Here is a 16,989-nt window from a genome sequence, read left to right as displayed (position 1 = left end):
GCCAATAACGCAATAAGTCGTTTAAGGATAGGCCTAGAAAATACTCAATTTACCTAAAGATTGAGATATTTAACTTTATATTTATAAAAAGACATCCCATGTTGGCTTAGATAATATACCATACTTAATTTTAAATACTCATGTTCATTCTTATTAGTATGTTAAAATACTGAGAATTAATTAATGAATTATATTAATAAGCACTATCACAACCAGTTTCCAATTTTAAAATAAAAGCTGGACAGGATTTTATACTAATATTTGATTTTTCTAAGTAAAAATCTATAGCCAGTTCAATATTAATACACTTACATATTTTAACATTAAAATATAATTAATCTTAAGGAAATTAAAGTGTTTGTTATTTTATTTAAATAGCAAAAGGCGGACCAAAATGAAAAAAAAAATAAAAGAACATGTCCGTTTATTTTGGATCGGAAGTTTCGTTTTCAAAGATGGAGAATACATGGGACATTACGTTGTTTATGATTTTCCTTACACTAATATCTAGGTGTAAATGTTCAGAGATAGATCTTACTGTTGACATTGCACCGGGGCGTCAAGAATGTTTTTGGCAAAATGTTCCTGAAAAAACCAACGTTGAAGTAGATTATCAGGTGGGTTTTCTATAAATTTTAAAATAGGGCGTCAAGTCACAGAGAAGTTGCTATTTCTAGAACCAGAGACTCAGTCAGAACAACGGTAAAGTAACCAGAGAAAGGTTACTCTCACTGCCTTTACTCAGCTTTACTGGGCTTAGTGACTTCTAACTCATTAGTGTAGTTATATCTAGAACCAGAATCTAGGTTTACTTATGTTATTGTTAGAAGGTATACTACAATTCTAGATTTAGAGTGAGCCATTACTAGGGTTGTCGGCATCCGCCGAGTTCGCGGTAAAAACATGACCCGAAATCGCCCATTACTTTCTGATACCGGACACACGAGATTTGGTTTTGCATACTAATAAGTTTTTAATTTATGGTAATTAATTAAGTTTAAAAGGTCATTTCCTAAGGTTAATTAAAAAGTAGAGTGGTTGTCCCTTAGTTTTAATGGCTTTGCGACCTGATTGCATGCTGTCTCTGCTTTGGTCTTCCCTCTGTATCAAGGTTAGTTTCAAATACGTTGGAATCTCGATTTTTTAAAAGATTCCTCTAGATGAGAGTAGATTACTGATCAGACATATCTTAAGTAATTGGAAATGAAATTTGTTTTTGGATATTTTGACTCCGACATTAGTTATACCCCTCCGAACGTAGTCACTGTATGTAGGTCACGCTGCCACCATTGTTATATTTTTTCATCCCGATCTTCCTGCTTTAAGTTTGATCAACTAATAACAGCATTCTTATGGCATGTGCAAACAAATCTAATTTTTTATTTCAAAATATATTTACATACCCATCTTTAATTTTTTCAGCTCTAGTTCTAGTTTTGCAGAATGTTTTTCCTAAAAATCCAATTTTGTCAGACTAGACTCTAGACTGACAAGAGTCAGACCTAGATCTAGGTTACCTGTCTGTTGCTATACACTAGCATTGTGCTAACTGTAATTTTAAGTATTCAAGTTCTACTTACCCTTAGATATAGTTATATGCTGAAAATCAGAATCCATACACAATTCACACATAAAAACATTGATCTGATAACTTCATTTCACTTATTACAAAATGGCTTTTATATGGACTCTACTTCACCTGCCCAAAATAACAAGGCAGTTATAGACACATTACAGTGTTCAAGTCATTTACTTTAGATTTCTGACTATGGAGTTCTTTCATTCACTGTATTTATATAAAATATTGCTTTAGAAACATTTTCATATTTGCGCAGCAGTTTTATAACATAATGGCTTAAAGATGGACTCTACTTCACCTGCCCAAAATAATGAGGCAATTATATGCACATAACAGTGTTCAAGTCATTTACTTTAGATTTCAAACTTTGTAGTTCTTTCATTTGCTGTATTTATATAAAATATGGCTTTAGAAACATTTTCATATTTGCGCAGCACACAGTTTTTTGGGGTTATGGGAGGAAGCCAACACAAAAATATAAGTTCTGTATTATTTTTATTCATTTCAACAACATTTACAAGTTCTATATATCATTCTAGCTAAACTCTGCAAATATGAACAAAATACAAATGCAATTAAAATAACTATGCTCAATTTATTCAGGTATACCATGACTTGTCACAATTGGCCAATGCAAAAGTAAGGGGATTCCACCCCTCACAAAAAAATTCGCAAAAAAAAAACTATTTGAGCTAGACAAAAAATCTTTTTTGTTTTGTTTTCATTTTGTTGAGCTCTACAAGAATATGTAATTTTTATTTTTATATGATGATTAGTGCTTTTTTACCAAAATCCCTACCATTACCTTTTTACTTTTTAGTTCTTAGGGGTCATCCATAAATGATGTCACACTCGTAGGGGGGAGGGGGTCCGTAATTTTGTTATGGTGTGTGATGAGGGAGAGGGAGGGGGGGTTCAGATGGTGCGCGACGTCAAACTTTTGCATTGTATAAAAGCTATGTTAATAGTATGTTAGAAAACAAATTGTAGACGTTATTTCGCGTTTTAGAAAACTGCTTTAATAAATTATAATAGTAATAGAAATTGAATAAAATACTCTATTTTGACAGAGTTCAGACAAGATTTTAGAAAAATATCGATGTTTTGGTAAAAATTTAGAGAAAACCCTTGATATTTCATAGTATCCGCCGCCAACCAATCAAACGCGCGCTTTCAACGCGTTTTGGTTGGCGGCTGACGTCACGATGACGTCACGCGACCCGTAAACACGGCGTTTTTGGAGCTAAAAAGGGCCGAAAAAGCCATTTTTTCTACGTGTAGTTCGGATTTTTTTACGTTTTTTAAAATGGGCCCGAAAATGACCCTTTTTAGAAATGGACATAGCCATTTTTTCGAAGAATTAATTAAAAAAAGGGCCGTTTTGAGCTATGTTTCGATGTAAACAAAGGCCCATGGCGACACGTGTTAAACCACGTGAAGGCACCCGATCGACGATTTCGGTCACGCATGAGTGGTTTTCGTACGTTCTCGTGAACTAAATACCAGTTTCTTGACAACAAATTGGAAAACGACAATTTCGTGAAAATAACGACCCTAGAGAAATGGCTTTTGGAGATTATTGAATAAAAATCGATGTATTGGCTACATATGTTGATTCTAAAGTTGTCTATAATTGACTAGAGTAGTAGGGCATGCTGAAACAACGGCCTTAGGGCGCCGTGTAGTGTGTAGTTTCGCTAAATGTAAATTAATCAGCCCGGCCGCAGATCGACAGCAAACTGTTAAATTGGTTGAACGTGAAAAACTACTTACAAATTACTTTTGAATATTCACATCACACAAAATCCCAAAGAAAGCACAAAATAAAATCCGTTAGAAAAACATCACCATGAAATTTGAAAACCACGTTTGTCAACCTTAATCAGCCATCTTTGGCTCGATCTAGAGGTCATTCTTTAGCCTACACATGTGTCTTGTCAACCAATTTAGTTTCTGATTGTACACAACATTTAGGTCAATATATTAATTAACAAACTAACTGAATTCAAACTTTCTATCACTCTAATCCTAAAATGAAACAGAATTTGAAGCACAATGATCTAACAAATAAATCCCACTCTAAGTGTCGCAGCTTTAATCCTGGATAGAACCATAGTGTGTAGTCGTGTTGTGAGTAAACTTGCACGAGATAAAACACCGACCTAGACCTTCCTGATGTGTATGGCCCCAAAGTTAAATGCTGGGAGTAGGGGAGGGGAATTTAACACCAGAATAGATTTTTTTTTCATCAGTAGTTCACGCATCCTAACGGGGTTGAAAGTGTAACTTTATATTCAACTAGGCAAAAGGTGGAGGGGTGGGGTCATTTAAACGACGGAGCTATATTTCTAGTCGAAGAATACGGTGAAGCCGGAATTTGAAGCCGGCATTTCATTATTGTCATTGCTATCGAGTACAACCCTTTATTCTAGATTAATGCACGACTAGGCTACTCATTACGAAATCTAAAAAAATTTTGTGCTACCATGCAAAAGTAGCCTAATATTTCTACTGAATGGGGTAGGTATTTGACTTTGTTTATTTAAATGCAGATCCCATTAGCCTAAACATATTTTGATGCACATTTTAGTTATATCGTAAGGATTAATTTTATAATACAATGCATATATTCTGGCAGTCCTTCAAGTATTAGTAGTTATTGCCTATTGGACTATCCATAACTTGTATTTCAAAGATTTATAATGAGCGGGATGCACTCGATGTTTTAAGTGCTACATTCGGTAGCTGTTACTTTGTGCATGACAGCATCCCAATAGTTCACTGTTAATAATGTAAACTGAGCTTAACGAGACTCCCATCGCCAAGCTATCGTATGATAGACCCAGCAAGCATCACTCGTTAAATTCGACATCATGGCTATACCAGTCCTTGATTTTCATTACTGCCTTGAAACGCCTAGTTCTTGGTTTAAAAAAAAAACGTCTTCCCCCCCCCCCCCACCCCCACCCCTTCCCGCTTGCGCCGACGTCATCATGGGCCAATACCACGGTGCATTTTTTTTCACCGAGTATAACACACACCTCTCTCCTCCTCACAGCAAGCGCCAACAACGGTCACCCAAGGCCAATAACACGCACCATGGTGGATTATTTTTTTCTAATGAGTATCTACCCACCCGCCGCCTTACAGCATACCGCTAGTCTTTACAAACGGAGTTAAAAGTTTAACTTTGAGTTCAAGAAGGGGGGAGGGTGGTATTGAAACAACGATGTTCTTTAATATGTTTAATAGTACAAATACAAAATAAATACATAGTAAAAAATTATACTTACCTACTGCTATAGCATCATACATAATTTTATAAATTAGCAAATTAATTAATTAATTAAATATATCTAATGATAATGAAGGGAGATAGTTTATTTTGGTTAAGGCACGACACACAACACTATGCGTGCGTGGTATGTGGCCTGACCGACCGAAAGGAGATTGTTTATATTATTGTTTTGAGTTTATATTTAACTCAATGCAACGAGCCCGCCGGTTGGTTGAGGCCACGCCGGGGGGACGATCTGTCCGGGATTCAAAGGGTCGATTCTAAATATCATCCCGATGTTTTAAAAAAAATTCAACTGCAATTTTGAGGGAGGGGTTAAAGGTCGAGGTGTGAAGTCATTTTAGGAGGGGGGTCTGGCTTTTTGTGATGACGTGTGTCAGAGGGGAGGGGGGGGAGGTAAAAATCATCAAAAAAAGCGTGACGTCATTTACACTGTGGTTACATTTGCGACACATAGACTTTATAGTCTATATATAGACTTTAGACCATAGGCATCTGAAAAAAATAACTTTGCCACAAGTTAATTTTACCAGAACATATAAATATATGGGAGGGAGGGGGGAGGTTAGAGTCACTTATTGCGAATTTTTTTTTTCTAAACATCTAGGCCTACTGTATACATGTCACAAGTGTAAATGTGGTATTAGTAAGTTAGTAGGCATTTTTGTAAATTTAGCCTAATTACTAAAAATCACAGAATGATAAATATAAAGTGCACATACTCATAGTTAAGTCTCACAGAGATCTAGCATTTGCTTCATAGAACAATTGATCTTTTCTGAGTCTCTTTCAGCCTACCTACTTGGAATACTTTTCTATTTGGTGGTGATGTTGCTCTAAATCTAATCTGTGTCAAATCCATCCTCATTTGTGCTTTTGTATTACTTTGCCAACAGGGTCTTGTCCAGTTTTTCTCCACAGTTCGGCATTGATAATCTTTAGGCCACTTGATGTTCAATAATATGTGACGCAGGCATCGGTTAATGAAAGTCTGAAGTTTGACATTATTTGTGTTACTCTTCACATTTCAAAACCATAGAGGAGAACAGATTTCATATTGCTGTTCAACAGCTGTATAAAGCATAGACAGTGCTCTTGATGTCCAGGTTGTGCAGAAGGTTTTGAAATATGTACCTGGCTTTGCTCAGTTACTGCTGCCCCCATCCTTGCTTACTACACTTCCTAGATATGTCAAGCGAACCACCCCTTAAATAGTAATTTCTTGTATCTTAAGTGAGAGCTTCTGTTTGTTGTTATTCTCATCACCTCTGGGATTTTTCTAGTGGATCTTTAAGCCTGTCTTGTACTTCTTCATAGAGTTTGCTTAGCTTGGACTAGGCATACTGTTGTTGATGTGAGAGGAGGCTGATTTCATCCACAATATCTAGGTCCTCCTGCTGTTTAGTGATCTAGTCACATTTCCAGACTAGTTAAGAGTATTACTAAAACAATGTGAAAATACTATTATACTATCTTAGTCAGTCTTAGTGCTAAGAAGTTCTACTCTACTACTGCCAAATGAGAATGACACAGACATGAATGACACAATCATGCAACATGGGAATGACACAATCATGTGACATGAGAATGGTACAGATATGAATGACACAATCATGCGACATGAGAACGACCCTGACATGAATGACAATCATGCGACATGAGAATGACACAGACAGGAATGACACAATCATGCGACATGAGAACGACCCTGACATGAATGACAATCATGCGACATGAGAATGACACAGACAGGAATGACACAATCATGCGACATGAGAACGACCCTGACATGAATGACAATCATGCGACATGAGAATGACACAGACAGGAATGACACAATCATGCGACATGAGAATGACACAGACAGGAATGACACAATCAGGCGACATGAGAACGACACAGACATGAATGACATAATCATGCGACATGAGAATGACACAGACATGAATGACATAATCATGCGACATGAGAACGACACAGACATGAATGACACAATCATGCGACATGAGAATGACACAGACAGGAATGACACAATCAGGCGACATGAGAACGACACAGACATGAATGACATAATCATGCGACATGAGAATGACACAGACAGGAATGACATAATCATGCGACATGAGAACGACAGACATGAATGACACACAATCACGGGATGAACCTGCCGTCATCAACTAACTACATTTTTTAAAAACTTTTTTCTCCCTTTCTTTAACTATTCCAAATTCCAATGGAAAAAATAGATCTTTGTCTATATCGCATGTTATTTACCATAATTTCCAATGATTAAGCCTAATTAGCATAACTAATACCAATAGTATTATTATAATATTGTAACTGGGTTATTTCAGTCCCTAAATTGGTGAAGGGGTATAATTTCGTCATCATAAATCATACTTTTCGTTTTTATTGTTTCAGGTAATAGATGGTGGTGACCTAGATATTGATGCCATGGTATATGGCCCAGATAATAGAGTTTTTCATGTTGATCAAAGAAAACAAGAAAATACTATGAGGTATTATCATTAAAAATTGTAATTATGCAGCTAAGTCAACAATGCTATTGCCAAATATGTCCTTTGTGAAAAAAAAAATGTTTATATAGTTAGGAGGTTCCACACTTTACTGAAGGGCTGATTGTTAACCAAGCCATATTTTTAAATCTTCATGATAAAAGAATTGTTTATCTTGATAGAAATGTTTTTAAGATAATTATTAATATGTGCAAACTGTATTAAACAACCTATCTACAATTGTGTAAATTTTTAAAATATTTTTTTTGCAGGTTTGAGTCAAGTATATCAGGAGATTATAAATTTTGTTTTGACAATACATTTAGCACTATATCTAACAAAGTAGTTTTCTTTGAAATCTTTGTTGAGGATGGTAAAGATGATGACGACGATGATGATGATGATGACAAATTGACCTTTGAAGGAGAAAATATACAAGACCAACTAGACATGACTGTTGAGGAGTTCACTGTATGTATCAAATAAAGTGGCTTATTTATTTCTAATAACTTTTTTAGAAAATTATTTTTTTTTAAGTTTTATAGATCATTTTCAACAACAACAAAATATAATAATGGAAATTTTTTATGAAAATAGAAATCCCCATTGAGAGATGTAGCCTTTGCAATTTTTTAATGAAATCTACTTTTTCTTTTTGTGGAAAATTGTCCACCTTCCAAATTTTCCAGTTAAAAAGGGGAAACTTTTGAGGCTAACCATTCTCAATTAAATCTTGTCACGAAATTAAAAAGAAACAGCAAATTTATCTGTAGGATTTTATGTATAAAATCTAAATTTGCAGAGACATACAACAATGTGTAGTAAAAATTTCCCAATGTTCTGTGTTAAAATAGTTGTCTCTGTGTTTATTGTAGCTTTGTTCATATTTCGCAAATTGTAACTGCTTAACAACTACCTATTATTAGCTTGTTTTGTTGAAACAAAAACCTATGAAATTAATAGTTTATAAAAAAAATATTAATTTTTTTTCCAGAACATTCTTGACAGATCAAAGAAACATCTGGATCGTTCAATTCAGGTCCAGACGTTAATTAAAATTCACGAGGCCAAAGATAGGAACACCCAGGAAGCCAACTTTTTCCGTGTCAATTTTTTCTCACTCGTTCAGCTGACCTTGATGATCTTTGTGGGGCTGGTGCAGGTGCTAGTTATCCGCAGCCTGTTTTCTTATCAGCAGCCAGTGAGTGGTGGGACACTGAAAGCAAGGACATAGCTGTAGCTCATCCTAGTAAATTATTTTTGTGGTTAATTCTATAGTAGTATCCATACAACTTCTTTGTTGAAATTAACCATTTTTGCTCTCTTTGAGAGGTTTTGTCATACTTAATTTATATAAATTTTTATCTTTTTGTTGCCACATTAAAATTATGTTTCCTCGTTTGTGGAGGGGGGGGGGGGGGGGGGAGTTATTAGCTTTAAACAGTATCTTGCAAGAATTCTTTAAGAAATGTTAGTAATAATATTAAAAACATTTTTTTGTTTTTGTCAGTACTACTACTAGTATTATATTGAATGATCAATATTATGTATATTAGTCTTCACTGGCATTTAATTTTTTTTAAATGTTTCATTTTTCTATAATTTAATATGACATTTGAATTAACTTATATTAAATGTTATATTTAAATTAATCTTTTTTATTAGACAGCTTGAGAGAATAAATGTTTCTTTAATGTTTTCAAAGTATACTTGGACTTAAAGTGGATTCTTCTTTTTTCATTATTTACAAACCATTTTTGAGTAAAATCAAACTTTCATAATAGATAGCTCATCAAATATTTCTCAGCCCTAAAACTGCCCCAAGATGTTTGTTTCTTTATGTAAAATCATAGTTTTTACTCAGACTAAAATATTTGGAATACTTCTTTTAGCCACATTATTACACAATATTGCCAATTATCTATATTACGAGAAAAATGGCCCGTTGAGGAAGGGTACAACGGGCGCTAGGCTGATAGTGCTGTCTCTTTTCTCTAAACTAAAACCAACCCACCCCCCCACACACCAACCCACCCCCACCCCCCCCCCCCCCCGACCCCCAGACACCACCCCCACCCCCCACCACACACCACCCCCCACCCCCACACACCATCCCCACCCCCCACCCCCACCCCCCACACACACCACCCCCTCCACACACCGCCCCCCCACCCCCCACCCCACCCCCACCCCTCCAACCCCCCCCCCCTCCACCGCCCCCCCCCCCCCCCCCCCCCCCCCAAAAAAAAACCATGTCTACCGTCCCATTCAACGAAATATAATTATATACTTTTTCCAGTGTCCGCCCCCTCCCAGAAAATTCTACCCCCGCCCCCCGAAAATTTCAAGTACCCTCACCCCTCTCCGGGGAGGAAAAAGTCTGAAAGAAACACTGAAACCAACCCACCCCCACACACCACCCCCACCCCCCACACACCACCCCCACACCCCCCCCCCCCACACACACCACCCCCCCACCCCCCCACACACCACCCCCACACCCCCCCCCCACACACACCACCCCCCCCCCCCCCCCACCCCCACCCCCCCACCAAGAAAAAAAAAACATGTCTACCGTCCCATTGCAAGAAAACCACTTTTTAGATTAGACACATTAATTTTATTATAGAGTATCGATGAGGAAATTTCTTTTGAGTTGGGGAGGGGGAGGGGCTCAGACGTTCTTACACGGGGGGTGGGGCTTCGCCCCTACCCGAAGAATTGTATGCAAGAAACTCTTCACGCAAACCACTTAGATTAGACCAAATTGCCTTTGTATTGAATGTTTACACGATAATCAATGACGTCATATAACTGTGTGCACTCTCTGGGTTTGAGATTATTTTCTACTCTGTGCGCTAAATGTGTCGACGTCATACTTCGTTTTTCGAATTACTATGCATGTTTTTAAATTGCTTGTCTTTTCTCTAGAGCGTTCTTGTCAGACAGATAGATAGATAGATAGATAGATAGACAGACAGCGAAACTATTAGTATTAATTTTTTGCCTGCTCTTATTTTGTTCCTTATAAAGAGCAAAAGCTAATAGTTGACTAACTTCTTCTATTTAAACATTTTTTTTTTTACAAATGACTCTTTAAAATTATCCAATACCCTTAGATAAATTATCTTACCAACACATACAGAGGTGAGACGTTACATATTTTAAAGTGCTCAACAAAGAATTGGTGAGGATGCACTTGTCTCATTATCTTTTTTTTACTACAACGCATTAGTTATTAGTCTACAATCTTTATGTGTGCAGTGTCTTTTTATTTAAAAAAAACAAACACCATGCTATTGCGAACAAAGACTTGTGCATAATATTGCTGAACAATTGTATGTAATATATAATTGTGCATTATCAACATAACACTGTTTTTTCTACTATAGTATCTTTTATTGAAAGTTGAAATATTGCCTGTAGTGTACTTACAACGTAAACATCGTAACAAAAATAATGTGTTCATACATAATTCTACAAAGTCTCTTCAACTTCTAATCAAAAGCAAACTTATTTGAATTACAATAGATTTATACTTTCTCCTATATATAATGTTTAATTCCTAAAGCCTAAAACAAATTATTGATATACATTGTTTTATTTAACCAACATTTTGCTTTTATTATAGTGGGTTTCATTAAATTTTTTACTTTTGTAATTTCATTTTTTTTCTTATTGGTAAAAATTGAATGGGTTTAAAGCAGATTTACTTTTTAAAATACCGATATCTGTTTGTTTTTTCCCGCCTCTAAAATTTGAGCTTTGGCTTATGATTAACCATTAGCTTCTCTTCCATTAACTTTGATGACTCTGGCTGTTTTATTCTTTCATGTTTTCATATGTGTTCTCCCAAGAGTAAAGAAATTGTTATTGTTTTACCCATATGTTCTATTGACCTCTTCACCTTTGGAAACTGTTACTATGTTACATGCAAGCACCTCTTAATTAAAACTGTATGTATATAGGCTGTTTAAAGCAAGGTAATCGTAAATATAATCAAAATGTTCTTACTCGACAAATTAAAATTGCTGTTGTCTTTCAGTTTTAAAATGTATGAACTAATTTTGTCATCGGTTTTAGTTTATTATTTATATATCTCTTTTATCACAACTGTACAGCCTGTTTTTTTTTTCTTTGAATGACTTATCAAAACATATCAGTCAAAGACTGTTTGTACTCATGTGTAGCAAACTCACTTGTAAATGTTTGCCATTGCATGAATTTAATGTGTTTTGACACCTGATATAAGTGACCTTACTAATAAACAGCAGCTATATATTAGTATATTAGCTACTTTTCCTTTGGTGCTGCATGGAGTTGTAAAGCCTTCTTAAATTTTGTACTTGTGCTATGTAGTGTATAGATCAGTAGCTTTCAGTATAACTGAAAAATCCAGTTTTTTCAATGTCCTGATGTATGCTGTGTTCCCTGTATGTCATAACGTAATTTTGTTTTGTTTCTTATAGCGTATATGGGATGAACATACTGAATCTGCAGTATCCACTTTTATGTTGTTTTTATTTTGCCACTGTTGAAAGCATAAAAGTAAAAGGTTTTTATAAATTAATTACCTTTTTGTTTCAAGCCTCTGGGTTGATTAATATGAAAATATTTTGTAATTAGTCTGCCAGCTTCTGTGCCATTTAAAGTCCCCAATATGTATTATGGATTATTAGAAAGTGAAGTGTCACATACTTTTAACAGTGTAGTATGAATATGTAAGAATGTACATTTTTTTCTGAGATGTATTATATGATTTTTTTTTAAAACAAATACTACCTGTTAATTGAAAACTACCTATGCAAACAAATGTATATCAATGAACAAATAACATTGTATTAGTGTTAGTTCACTTTATATTTTTAATAATTTTTTTTAAGATACAAATTTTAATTTTTTTAGCCTGAGTTAGATATAGACATGTGGGACTGTATTATGCCAAACACGTTTATTTTGTTTTCTGCAGTATTAATAAAAACATTTTGTGGTAAAATGATCTGGTGTTAAGGCCTTGTCATGGAATTTTTTTTAAGTGTTGTGCTATAAGCATTAACAGGCTGTATTAGATTAAGCTATGGATTTCATTGCTGCATCCTACTTATCCACCCCTACCTATTATCACCTTTCACTTTCAATAAACCACGTTACATGATATAATTTTATTGAGTATTATTGTATACATTTACAATATAATACTCTTATTTACTTACTTAAAATTTAAACCATCCTAAAATATATGGATCTAGTTTGGAGTGTCACCCAGAGAACAAGTTTACTCTCATAATAAACATTTCTGTGAAAACATTTGTATAAATAGATCTAGGCCTTTAATACGTACATAACTAAAGTTAAAGGGCCATTATTATTTACTAGAACAGTATTTTTTTTTAAAATTGCCCCTTTGTTTGCTTTTTTTCCCTTTAACTTTGCATAATTATATGTCATCATTTTATAAGAGACAACAAAGAGTTAAAAAGACAATGTGCTTCCCTTTTTTGTTTTGGTCCTACGCTTATGTTGGTTTTGACGATGGAGTTTTCTAGTTATACTTATACCGTACTGATGTTGCGAGTTGCTATGTCTTTGGTTCACAGGCGTAGCGATTGGGGGGCAGGGGGGGGGGGACATATGTCCCCGGGCGCCGACCTTTAGGGGCGCCAAAATGGGTTAGAAAAAGTAATCGAAAGTTTGGGGGGGGGGTGCAAATCGAAAGTTTGTCCCCGGGCGCCGGGAAGGGTCGCTACGCCTCTGCTTTGGTTGCTTGTGATATTGGAACTTCCGAGTGAGATCTAGTTGTTAGTCCAAGGCCGAGTGGATGAGCATCGTTGGCAGGCTTGACTTCGTGCTGGAATTGCTATTAGAATGTTTATTTGTTTTAATTATAGTCGGGCTTTATGTAGGGTGGCATGCTTGCTGTCTTGTCTAACAAGATTGTGAATCAGCGATTGTTGGTGTCGGTGATTATGTCTATAGCTCAGTGGCGTCGCTAGGTCGGGTGTCACCCGGTGCGGCACCTCGTGGTGTCACCCCCCACCCTCCCGTTTTTTTTATTCCTCTGTAAAATTTGCAGTTGTTGTCAGCACCACACCTCTCCCCCCCCCCCCCCTGGTAAAAGCTTTAAAGTGTTCACATTTGATATTAATGATGTTTACCTATAGTCGGTTGTTAAAACATTATTTTTTCTAGTTTGCATGTTTATATCATGGTGCCACACCCCCCACTAAACTAACGTATAGTTTATGTCATCCAGTGTAGGCGATGCAACATCTTTTATACTGGACAAAAGGGGAAACGATTGTCTGACAGGGTTAGCCAACACATGCGTTCAATAAAAAAACGAAGACAGTCTTCCTGTGGCCAAACACTTTCACAAGAGTGGACATGACAACGACTTTTGTGTAACCGCTGTTCGGTTTTGCCATAATTTTAAAAACCGCCTAAACACGGAAACGCGACTTATACTTAATTTGGCACACACAGCACCGGATAGTTTAAACGAACAGGTATCTTTTACCTACCCCCCCTCCACATACACCACGCCCCCAACCCCACCCATATACGCAGTGGCGTAGCGAGGTCGGGTGTCATCAGGTGCGGCACTTAATGGTGTCACACCCCCCCCCCCAGAGGCGTAGCGACCCTTCGAGGGGACAAACTTTCAAATTTTGGATTTGCACCCCCCTTCCTCAAACTTTCGATTTGTTGCACCCCTCCCCCCTCAAACTTTCGATTTGCACCCCCCCCCCCACCTCAAACTTTTGATTTGCATCCCCCCCTCAAGTTTTTCCCTATATATTTTGCTATTTTTTGCCTTGGTGTCACCCCCCTAAATGGTGTCATCCGGTGCGGTACACACCCCCCGCCCCCTCCCCTCGCTACGCCTCTGCCTATACGGTATCCAAGCGTCCTTTTCACGCGTCTTTTCTTTTGGATATCGTGGCATTTAGACAAGACGTGTTTTTACTGTCGAGCTAAGTCCAAAATTGTGTTACTGTTTGTCTTTTATGGCGTATTTGTAACCGCACTGTTGTGTGCTGACGAAGACCTTGGGTCGGAAAGTCCATAGTATTTGTAACTGTCTTTAACTTGCGACGTAACTAACACTTATCTGTTTTATTACTAAAGTGTGTTGATATTACTCAATCAAGCGGCTTGAACCTGTCACGTTTCCGAAATTATCACCCAACAACTTCACCTGACTGCAGTCATCAACACCACCACTTTGACTTCATAACAGTGGGCTCAACCTCCAGAGGCGTAGCGAGGGGGGGGGGGCACCAAGGCAAAAAATAGCAAAATATATAGAGAAAAATTTGAGCGGGGGGGGTGCAAATCGAAAGTTTGAGGGGGGGGTGCAAATCGAAAATTTGAAAGTTTGTCCCCGTAAGGGTGGCTACGCCTCCATTAAGTACCGCACCGGGTGTCACCCGGCCTCGCTACGCCACTGTCAGCCTCACTAATTAAGGGATGCCAAGTGCTAACAAAGCCGCTCTGGAACTCTAAGCGCAAAACCGTGTATTGACGAAAATCGCACCCTCCCGGGCGCCGCCCATAAGAATTATTTTTTTCGCAGAAACCTTCTCGAGAGTATTCTCATCTACTCTCTAAAGTTTAATTACAATCGGATGAACGGTGTCGAACCGCATATTTTATTTTTATATACCGGGGCGCCTCCCCTGCGAATTTGAATTTTCTTTTCGCAGATACCTCCCCAAGTTTTAGCTTGTGTAACTTGCTTGGTTAGCAGATTGTTTTGATCGAAATAGCTCAGGTCAGCTCCACTATGATTTGTCTATACTAGACTTGAGTGATCGATTTAGCGCGTCTTATAATTGTGCTGATCTCCTCGGAAATTCGCTTGGTAAGAAGTGAAACAAGGTTGCTGTTTTATTTATGTCTCTTAATTTTTGTTTGAATACTTTGTTTATCAAATAAAGCAAATTTGGTCAAAGTATGTGTGCAAGGGTCCGAAATATATTAAAATGTTTAACAAGGGCGAGTTTTGCTTTCAAGCGCAGATCAAATGGGTCTGATGGACCAGGGGTCGGCAACCTTTTGAGATGGAAGAGCCATAAGTTACAATGTTCAAGATTTCCCAGTTTTTAAAGAGCCACTAACATTTTTTTAATTTCAATATTTTATTAGTTGATTAGGATTAGGTAAATCAATTTGATGTGTTATTTAAAATAAATAGCTTTAAATATGAAATATGTTTATTCACATAAAAACACACTTGTTTCGCCAGAATAATGAAATTAGTAATAAAAAAATAAAAATATAAGGACTATCCCAAACCACTTTAGAAGATGTTAATTTTTTTTTCTTTCTTTACGGACATCACCGGCTCATGGAGGTGTCTCCCATTAGACAGGCGGGTCTCAACACGGCAAGCTGGCTTGGATATCGGTTTAATTATCGTTTACCGGTCGCTTCTGTCCTTAGGTTCTCAGCAGGCTTATCTTTCAACCCAATGAACGCAGGGTAGGCTGGTCCCCCACCGTCCAGTACCCGACTCAGCAGTGAGAAGCTAATAACTAATAAGGGAATTGTTGTCACGGGGCTGTCCACAGCACGGGTGTGGGGCTGGACCTGGTGCCCAAGCGGCTGTCAGCCATCCGTATGCTTTCTACTGCACCTATTCTCTCTGTTCTATGATAAGATTTTTCTTCTGTTTAATCATGTGTTTCTTTACAGTATAATTTTCTTATCAGTTTTAAAAATGAAATAATATAAATATTAATATTCGTGCAAGGAGCTGGAGAGCCACATCTTGACATCGAGGGAGCCGCATGCGGCTCGCGGGCCGCAGGTTGCCGACCCCTGTGATAGAAAGATACATGATTTGTCCCTAATTTTGTAGGGATCCAGAAATACAACATGATCACTAGACGAGCTGCAACCTTAATTGCAAGTAATCTGAATTGTTAAAACAAATCTTATAAAAAAAGCAAGTGTGTGTATTTGTTTAAGGAATATATGTTTTTAATTATTTAATTAATAAAATGAATTATTTGGAAAAATTACATATATTATTAATTATTAGTATCATATAATGAAATTTAAATAGGGGTTTTTATGTTTTCTGCATGCATTAGATTTGTTTGGTAATTTTATCTCTTCGTATATAAGTTACTTCCCTTGAATTAAATTTTTCATTTTGGAATTTTAAATTGAATATAATTAATTGCCCAATTTTAAGATCATTTTTTTTAAAATATGTCATCTTGGATAGACCGCTAAGTTATAAAGTAAATTCTAAGTTTTGAAAAAGATCAAGTCCTACAAGTTATTTACTATCTAAATACCCACCTCTACCTATTATCACCTTTCACTTATAATAAATGTGTTACATGATTTAGTTCGATAATTTGATCGAGTATTATTGTATACATGCAATACGAATAGGGAACATATTTAAAAAAAAAACACTAAATCTTGCACAAGTAAAAATAAATGAAATTAATAAATTAACAGCAGATAAAAGAAGAAATTGTTGGTTTTTTTTTTCTTTCAAATGCTAAGCATCATCTGAATGGGTTGAGAGTGGTTAAAACAGCCAGGTGCTGGAAAGGGTTGCCGACAGAGTTTCTTCA

At 36.6% G+C, this 16,989-nt stretch overlaps 1 protein-coding gene across 1 annotated transcript; it reads left to right on the top strand.

The window, feature by feature from the left end:
• The first annotated feature begins 445 nt into the window (after positions 1-445).
• Positions 446-8,796, top strand: LOC131950911 (transmembrane emp24 domain-containing protein 5). Its single transcript, XM_059313120.1, has 4 exons — positions 446-617; positions 7,299-7,396; positions 7,666-7,864; positions 8,388-8,796. The coding sequence occupies exons 1-4, from the start codon at positions 456-458 to the stop codon at positions 8,625-8,627; spliced, it is 699 nt and encodes a 232-aa protein (XP_059169103.1). The 5' UTR covers positions 446-455; the 3' UTR covers positions 8,628-8,796.
• The last annotated feature ends 8,193 nt before the right edge of the window (positions 8,797-16,989 follow it).

Source organism: Physella acuta, unplaced genomic scaffold (genome assembly GCF_028476545.2).
Source record: "Physella acuta isolate Inbredline_101_S28 unplaced genomic scaffold, ASM2847654v3 ptg000787l, whole genome shotgun sequence".
Lineage (NCBI taxonomy): Eukaryota > Metazoa > Mollusca > Gastropoda > Physidae > Physella > Physella acuta.
The sequence above is the reverse complement of the archived record's forward strand: the minus strand, read 5'-3'. Positions and strand labels throughout refer to the sequence as shown.

Bases quoted from the DNA above. Each gene is read 5' to 3' on its own strand.
- LOC131950911 (XM_059313120.1), top strand. From the start codon at position 456: ATGGAGAATACATGGGACATTACGTTGTTTATGATTTTCCTTACACTA. The intron at 618-7,298 runs GTGGGTTTTCTA...TTATTGTTTCAG, and splicing joins ACGTTGAAGTAGATTATCAG to GTAATAGATGGTGGTGACCT. The intron at 7,865-8,387 runs GTATGTATCAAA...TTTTTTTTCCAG, and splicing joins TGACTGTTGAGGAGTTCACT to AACATTCTTGACAGATCAAA.